We start from the raw sequence: 8,977 nt of genomic DNA, 5'->3' as shown, positions 1-8,977 counted from the left end.
TTGGCACTGATTTTGGATCTCAGCATGCAGCCAGAACAGCTGTGATCCTGGGTGGATTCAAGACACGAGAAATGAAACTTCAGTTGGAAGCCAAGTAGGGAGAGTCTGAGCCAGAGGCAGTCACTGAGGAATGAGATGAGGCTGGAGCAAGTTTTCACAAATACTCTTGTCAAACACTAGCAGCAAGAACAAAAGCAATGATGGCAAAGGAGAAGAAAGATTTGAAAGGAAATCCTGCTGGACAGAGGAACAGAACTTCTTCAAAGTGTGGGCATACACTTGAAGGGTCACTGGACTCGAATCATCAACTCTGCTTTCTCCCCACAGATGCTGCCATTCTTGCCAAGTTTCTCCGGCATTTTCTGTTTTTGTTTCAGATCTTCAGCATCCACAGTACTTTGTTTTGTTTTAGTGTTTAACTCATTGTCACAGCTCTTCCAGATATGCCAATCTTGAAGGGTCACTGGACTCAAAAAGTTAAGTCTCCACTCTCTCCAAAGATGTTGCCAGTCCTGCTGAACTTCTCCATCAATTTCTGTTTTTGTTTCAGATTTTCAGAGTCCACCGTTCTTCGTTTTATTCCTGTTTGGTTAATCGGTTACACAAAAGTGTTCCGTAGTCCTATGAAACTTCATTTCACAATTTCTTGTTAGCAATTGATTTTCAATGGGTTCTTTAGGAGACTTCTGGATGCATGGGAAATGCTCATTGGAATCTTCAATTTCTTGGGCAATTCCCAGACAGTCTGCTATGTCTGGTTTATGTATTGTTCTGACAGCAACTCCAGTCTTTCCTTCTCCAATGACTATCTGATTATCAGAACATCTGGGCCAATGTCTATAGAAGAAAGAACCATTATCATACCTACTGAAGGGGGGTATTTTGCCCAATGTTAGTAAATTATAAGTTTGCATTTGCTACAGTCACATATACTTTGCTCACAGGCCAGATGTCTTCATTGAAGCAGATCTACTTTAACTCTTCATGTTATTTTTAATATTATTAATTTGTGTCCTGCAATATTACAAAATTACTCAACATACTGGTTAGTTTATAGGATAATATTTATTGTAAATTGTATTTATATTATTACAGAAACAGATCCATTTGTTTTCCCAAACAATAGTGATGAGACACAATCAGGATGGTTGTGAAACAAAGAAATTAAAAGAAAAATTGTTCAAGTAAATCTCATGGTACAGAGTGCACAAATAAAAACAAAATCGCATGAAGACCACCACTGCCCACTACTGATGGCCACTTCAAAGACACCAAAATATATCTATATGCATGACCCTTTCCTATCTCGTACATATTCATTTTCTAGGCGTGTTTTTATGGTGCTGTTCCTATTTCTCTCTCCTTACATCAACATATTTTTGTCCCTTATCTCTGCTTTTGTTTTTCCTACTTTGGTCAGTTACATTTCTGTCCTCGTGTGTGCTTTCTGCTAGAAATGGCACACAATGGAGTGTGCCCAGACTGACTTCCAGTTTACCATCATGTGTGGCAGGAACAAACTGACATTAATTACAGCTTGGTGTTACAGAAGGCATCAGCCAGCAGCGCCAGCCAGCACCGGGGAAAAGATCTAGTCAGGGGCATATTTGGCATCAGGCAGTGAAGTAGGACCGAATCAGGTCAGGTCAGGTTAGGTTACGCTAGATGGAGTTCGAAGCTCAGAATATTGTAAAAGAATTGTGTAAATTAAATTAGACAGTCTCATATGACATGAGACAAACTGTTACAATTCAGGCAGTGAACAGTTACAAAGACTGTTTATTAATATGGTAATGACCATGTTTTATAAATTCTTAAATACATAATCGGTTTCCCCTCCAATTATACCTCTCCCCTAACCGATTATAGTATTGTTAGAAAAATTCCCAAATAAACAACCTAATAAAATATTCTCTAAAATAGACTACTCATCAAAATCAAAACTACACCTACATGTGCACAGACAAGAGAGGTAAGGCAGACACTTCACTGTAACAGTCCTCTGAGATGATAATTTAATACAATGAAAGGTTGAAAAGTTGTGCAGAACTGAGTAAGAGCTATTGTGAGCATTCCAAAAAAAAAAAAAAATTCTCTGGTCAGAGCAAAAGAATTGGGCAGATATTCTCAATTTGCACAACGCAGTCTGCAGCTTTGGCTATTAGTAAGAAACTTTGGCACATGGATTCCTCGCAATAATTCAAAGTAAACTCCCTTTTATACCTGAGCAAAATATATTACATTTGAGAAGCCAAACTAAGTGACAGGATTGTGGATATTCCAAAATTTTGTTACAAACAACAGTTTTGCGTTTTTTATGAATTTGATGCCAGCAGAAAATAAAAGCTTTTTAAAACACACACGCACCTGTTGGATAAAGTCTCTTGTTCATTTCAAAGAAGATGGGGTTCTTACTCAAAACATAGGCAGTCACCACGTCTCCTTTATGCAAATAGATTTTTACCACATTCAGCTCCTCCTTGTTTGGTATGAGATGTGATAGCTCAGCACCAGATAAAGACGGAAAGGCAGACTGTACGTCAGCCTTGAGCTTCCTCCTGGGGAATGACAAGCAATTTGTGTGGGTTGCTTAAAATAACAATTCCTCTCACTTTGCTGAAATATTAATTTCAATCATAACCTTACATTTGGATTTCCGTCTTCAAAGTGTGTAATTATATTGCATTACATCGGAATAAGACTGAACTTTCTTGTTCTCTCGATTTAAATGATTGATTTGCAATGGCTTGTCCAAACCTATTTGCATATTCTCCATGAAAAGCTTATTTCCAAGTACAATGATATTCTGATGTCTCTACCTACTTAGCAGTGCATGACATGAAAGAGGCATCCTATAATATATCCATACAATTATGTGCTCTATTACCTGTAACTAAACAGTCACATGCAGTACTTCAAACCAAAAAACTTGCTAATAAATTACTATTCCTCTCCAACTATACAGTTGTTCATGCTCCAAATTCTATGCACTGTCAACAACTGTAAACAAGTAATTGAAAACAGAGATAGTAAGAACTGCCGATGCTGGAGTCAGAGATAACAGTGTGGAGCTGGAGAAATTTTTTCTGAAGGGTCCCGACCCGAAACAGCAGCTTTCCTGCTCCTCTGATGCTGCCTGGCCTGCTGTGTTCCTCCAGCGCTACATGGTGTTATAATTGAAAACAGTCTTGCAATTTCTGAAGGTAATGCTCACTTTCAAACACTGAAGAAAAAAAAACAGTCCTAGCAGAACTTGAAAGTCGGAGAGCAGTTTGCCACCCATCTAGTTATGGATCCCAAATTTGCTTTTATTGAATCAGCCATTGAGAAAGAGCTTTATTCAAATCAGATATGAAGAATGAGTTTTATCACTGGTGGTGGTGTCTTATTATGCAATTAATTTTCTTCAGAAACATTTAAAAGATCAGAACCCAAGTAAGATCACAATGTTGTGATGATTGCTTTATCCACAATTCTTAATTTGCATTCGTGAAAAAAAATATAATTTCCATAAGTTGTTATACACTCTTCTCCTAGCGGAAGCATCTTCTCCAAGCCCACTAGGTGATACACCTTTTGTTCAAAATACTTTTGGTATTAAAGGTAAGAGTTATAAAATTAATCAATCTCCAAGTATATTACTTGATGCTTTGCACATCAGCAATAACTATTTTTTTCTCCCCCCTACCTGCCCCAACCACTGCCAATTCTGATCTATTGGCACGTACACCTCAACAGTAAAGTACCCAGTCACCAAACAAACAATCTCTGACATAAGTGTGGAGCTGGAGGATTGCAGCAGATCAGGCAGCATCAGAGGAACGGGAAATTCAACGTTTTGAGTTTACACCCTTCCCCGAAACATCAATCTTCCTACTATTTTGATGCTGCCTAATGTACTGTGTTCCTCCAGCTCCATGCTGTATTGACTCTGACTTCAGCATCTGCAGATCTTGCTATCTCCTAATCTTTGACATAATTGAGTTCTGGATCAGAGTGCCAACAATAGACCAAAAATGGCAAGTTGCTTCTAAGTGTAAATGTATTGCCCATTCCATTGATTTGAAATTATTTAAAGTTATTATAAGCTGAAACTACATTTAATACAAGTACCCTGTCTCCCACCATCTAAAGTCAAGCAAAAGCAGATGACAAGTGCCTTCCCTCCACCTTGCCCATCTACAAACAAGTAAAAACATTTATAGAATTTCTTCCTTACCAGAATTTTACCCCACACTTTCCATTGCAGTGTGGTTTTAGGCTTGTAAATCCTGAAACAAATCAACCCCTGAGGCCATATACATATTTGATCTCTTAGATTATAGAAAGATGGAAAAGCTATTATCAACAAAGTTATAGCAGGGAACATAGAAAAGTTCAAGGTTATCAGCAAGAGTCAACAGGTTTTTGTTAAAGAGAAATCATGTTTAACCAGTTGGAATTCTGTAAGTAATAATGTGCTGTAGTTAAAGGCGAAACTGTTAGATATAGTGTATTTAGATTTTTAGAATTCATTTGATAAAGGTGGCACATTGAAGACTATTGTGGAAAATAAGAACTTCTGTTCTTGGGTTCCCAACTTTCTTTCACTGTGACCCCATTTTAGTGGCATGAAAATTAATGAGACCCCTCAGTGAGAACTGAGAACAAGGGCACGTTACAGCATTAACACGGTTGTTGTAACTTGTTTAGAACTTCATGACAGCTCTTACTATCTTTAATTTCACAACCCCCAAATTTTAGCTTACAAGCCCTGTTTGGGTCCCAGCCACCACATTGGGAAGCCCTGGTGTAACAGCGTATTATATTAGCATGGATAGAAAATTGGCTAGCTAACAGAAACCATTGCATATCCACGAATGGGTCATTTTCTGGTTAGCAAACCGTAAGGATGATGTGTTACAGAGATCAGTGCTGAAGCCTGAATATTTTGCAATTTATATAAATGATTTGGATGAAGAGACCAAGGATATGGCTGTTAAATTTGCTAATGATGCCAAGATTGGGTCGAAAGAGCGAAGCGGGCTGGAGGCACGGAGTCGTGCGGAGTGGCTGAGAGGCCGAAGCAGACCAGCTGAGAGCCGGAGCGGAGTGGGCTGGAGGCATAGAGCAGTGTGGAGTGGCTGAGGGCCAGAGCAAAGCGGGCTCGAGGCATGGAGCAGTGTGCAGCGGCTGACGGCCTGAGCGAAGTGGGCTGGAGGCTGAGAGCACAGCAGGACAGTTGTTAGACTGAGGACCAGGATGGGCAGTCAGCGGCTTGCGAGGCCGATCAGACCACATGTGGAAGCCCCTGGGCTGATGTACTGCAATATGGTAATGTTTATCTGTAATATGTTTATTTAATTGTAATGTTTATCTTTTTAACTATAGGTCTTATTTTCTTAATTATACTACGAATCACTGTTAAGGTAATGTAACGTTTTTCTTCTTTATTTCTCACACGGTGGTTCATTGGTTAGCACTGCTGCCTCACAGCACCAGGGACCCAGATTCGATTCCACCCTCGGGCAACTGTCAGTGTGGAGTTTGCACATTTTCCCCGTGTCTGCGTGGGTTTCCTCCGAGTACTCCGGTTTCCACCCACAGTCCAAAGATGTGCAGGCTAGGTGAATTGGCCATGCTAAATTGCCCGCAGTATTCATGGATGTGTAACTTAGGTGGGTTATAGGGGAATGGGATGTTCCAAGGGTTGGTGTGGACTTGTTGGGCCAAAGGGCCTGTTTCCAAACTGTAGGGATTCTATGATGATGATCTGTACCTAGGTACTTTGTACCCAAGGTGAGAGGCGACACTAAAGTTTTTACTGTACTCCTGTACTTGAGTACATGTGACAATAAAACCTAATAATAAAAAGTAGGTTGTGAAGAAAAAGGATAGGAGAGTACAAAGACACATGGTTCTGAGGAGCCGAAACATTAACTCTGTTTTGTTCTTCACAGATGCTGCCAGACCTGCTGAGCTTTTCCAGTAACTTTTTATGTACAAAGACACATGGATAGGTTGAGTCAGTGGGCAAAAATCTAGCAAAAGGAGTATAACGTTGAACTATGTGAAAATGCCAATTTTGGCAGGAAGAATAAAAAACAAACTTTATGTTCTGAGATTGCAGAGCTCTCTGATGCTGAGGGATCTGGTATCCTGAATGCGTGTATCAAAGAAGATTTATGCCTATACAGTAAGTAATTAAGAAAACAAACACTATGTTATAATTTATCATGAGTGGAGTTGAACACAAAAGTATGCATCAGACATATAAGACATCATGAGACCACATCTGGATTACAGTGCATAATATGGATCACCTTATCTAAGAATGATGTAATTGTGTTGGAAGAAGTTCATACAAGTATTTTGACAGGTTGTCTTATAAAGAAAAGTTAGACAGGTTATAGCTTCTTAATTTGGCACTTAGGCAGAACCTCTTTCCTTGTCCTGCTTATGTCAATGGTACCTAAATGGACCATGATAACCAGACCTGCCCTCTCTCACTGCCAGTTTATTTCCAGCCCTGAGCAGGTTCCCAAACCCTGGTACAGGCTACACAACCTTCTGGACGCTTACTCTTCACTGCAGAGAATAATGTCAATCAGTCTTCCAATACTGTGCCTTATTATGGCTACTCTTCTTTTTGCTACTGCTATTTGAATGGGTTTCTGAACTCCAATGTCATGGTTGGTTAGTTATCCACCCTGCTGTTCTCGCTCTCATCCAAACATGCAGAAAGAACCTCAAACCTTTTGGACAATAGCAAAGGTTGAGACTCCAGCACTTCTGCCCTCTGGATCTCATTACCTCACTTGCAGTCACAGTCACAATCACCCTGGCCAGGGACCAAATCAGACGACCCTATCCTAAGGGGTGTGACCACCTTCTGATACAATATATTCAGATAACTTTCCCCTTCCTTAATGTGTCCCAGTGTCTAAGTTCGGGCTCAAACAAGGTGTCCTGCGGATACAGAGGTTAGGCTATGATGGGAGATTTTCATACAAGATGAATTTAACACACTTTTCCCCATGTCATGTTACTCTGGGTCGTTCCTAGGTTGTGACATGCACCACAACAGATACAAGTCTGTGTTTTCCTTGCACTCATCGCGTATCATGGGTGAAATTAACTGTCCATTTCCATAACAAAAAAAAAAACTCTTGGCAATTAGTGTAGGGACAAAATAAAGGAGGCGTGAGGTTAGGCTGGTTTCACGAGTCTCTGGAAGGTCTCCTAAGATACGTGGCTGAAAATAATAGGACGTTCTACGCAAAAAACCAAAACAAACTTCCACCAATGAAAATTAACAGGGAAAAGCGAGTCAAAACGGTAACTCCGAGACTGCAGTTTAGCTGCTGGGGTGACCGTGGCACTGACGTGTGAATATTATATTCTGACGTCGTGGAGTTTACTGATTCCGATTATTTGTCAATGAGATGAATGTTTCACCTCTAAGGCGGTCATCCTCTCCCCAGGCCCGGCCGCGGAACACACCACCAGCGGACACCATGAGCTCACCTATCCGACCCTTTGATCGCTGTGTTGGACTTGACGCGAAAAGGTTTGGCAAACATCTTCCTTTCTTTTCTGTTTTCCTGCTAGGCCCGTGGGGGAGTCGCATTTCTTGTTTAGTTGAATTACAACTGATTTAAACGTTTTGTTTTCCTCAAACGCCAATTCCGCCGTGGATACATCTCGCCATCTTGTTCCGTGCCTTCAGTTTTCCGGGTGGAACACAAGCTTCTAAAGTGGCTGCACCAGAGGTTCCGACCCACATCATACTCCAGGCATTACTGCAAGACAAATTGTAGATCTTAAAGTCACCGTCCCTTTTATAACTTGAACACACGAGAAAAATAGTAAAGGCAAGACATCGATAACACAATAGAAGTACAAAGTTAAAAAGAAAACTGTATTCAATACAAAGAAGGACATAAAGTATATGAAGTTTAAAGTCTTTCCCCAGGTGTTAATCTGAGACCAAGTTGCTTACCAGCTGTGAATATTGCAGCTATCTTTGAGCTCCCAGGCCTTGGTTATTTCACCAATTTGTGTTGTCAGCACTTGCTTTGAACTTTCCAGGCAAAAGCAATGAAAGTGAGCTTCTTTCAGTTTGGCCAATACAAAGCCTACCCCTGCTTTGCCAAAGCAGTTGCTTGAAATACCGTTCATTTGTGAATTCCTGGGACTGGGGTCATTGTTTCCAGGCTGTCTTTCATCTTCAATATATGAAACTTATCATACATGTGTAAAGTAAATATGGGAAATGTGAGCGTCTTCATCCCTGGATAGTTTGTCTCTTCTGATAAAAGTGTTAATTTTAGTTCAGATGATTTTGTTTATTCCACATTGGTTTCCTGAAACTTGATTCAGGCTATGACTAAGTGAACAAAATTCTTAAGTTAATGTTGCCTTTTTTAAACCATTTCAGTTCACCATGAAAGTCCCAGCTATTAAAATCAGATAATGGAAGTTGAAAATTGGTAACCCATATTTTACTACTGTCGTAAATTTTGTCCTTACTTTTATATAATACTTAAGTTTAATATTGCTTATATAGTGAAATAACAAACATGTCACAATCCTTGTTGCTTTTAAACTCCACTACTCATTGTATATGATAATTGAAAGGTGTTGGGTGGAGCATTTTCCCTATAGTGCAAATTGTGGAGCAAATTTAAGGTGCTAATGTGTTGCTACTGTTATTTTTTTCTAATTCACTCATGGACATTGGCATCACTGGCATGTGTTCATTGCCCATTTCTAGTTGTCCTTGAGATAGTGGTGGTGCTTGGTTTTCCACAAGTATGCAATCACAAAGTGACAAACTTACAGAAATGCTTTCCATTATATATCTTGCAGAGAACCATGTAAAGAACATGTAGTGAGGACTGTGAAGTCAATTTATTTGTCAAAGGAAAATGTCGCCTATTACTGTCTTAATAATTTATATAAAGGAAAATTTTAAATAGTTTATTTTATAAGCACC

At 39.7% G+C, this 8,977-nt stretch overlaps 1 protein-coding gene across 1 annotated transcript; it reads right to left on the bottom strand.

The window, feature by feature from the left end:
- Positions 1–322: 322 nt before the first annotated feature.
- Positions 323–7,788, bottom strand: LOC125482225 (eukaryotic translation initiation factor 2D-like). Its single transcript, XM_048594245.1, has 3 exons — positions 7,507–7,788; positions 2,368–2,558; positions 323–837 (listed from the first exon to the last, which is right to left on the bottom strand). The coding sequence occupies exons 1-3, from the start codon at positions 7,560–7,562 to the stop codon at positions 806–808; spliced, it is 279 nt and encodes a 92-aa protein (XP_048450202.1). The 5' UTR covers positions 7,563–7,788; the 3' UTR covers positions 323–805.
- Between the last annotated feature and the right edge of the window lie 1,189 nt (positions 7,789–8,977).

The sequence above is a fragment of the Rhincodon typus genome, unplaced genomic scaffold (assembly GCF_021869965.1).
Source record: "Rhincodon typus isolate 14 unplaced genomic scaffold, sRhiTyp1.1 hic_rhity00007381, whole genome shotgun sequence".
Lineage (NCBI taxonomy): Eukaryota > Metazoa > Chordata > Chondrichthyes > Orectolobiformes > Rhincodontidae > Rhincodon > Rhincodon typus.
Note: the sequence above shows the minus strand (reverse complement) of the source record. Positions and strands in the feature narration are given on the sequence as shown.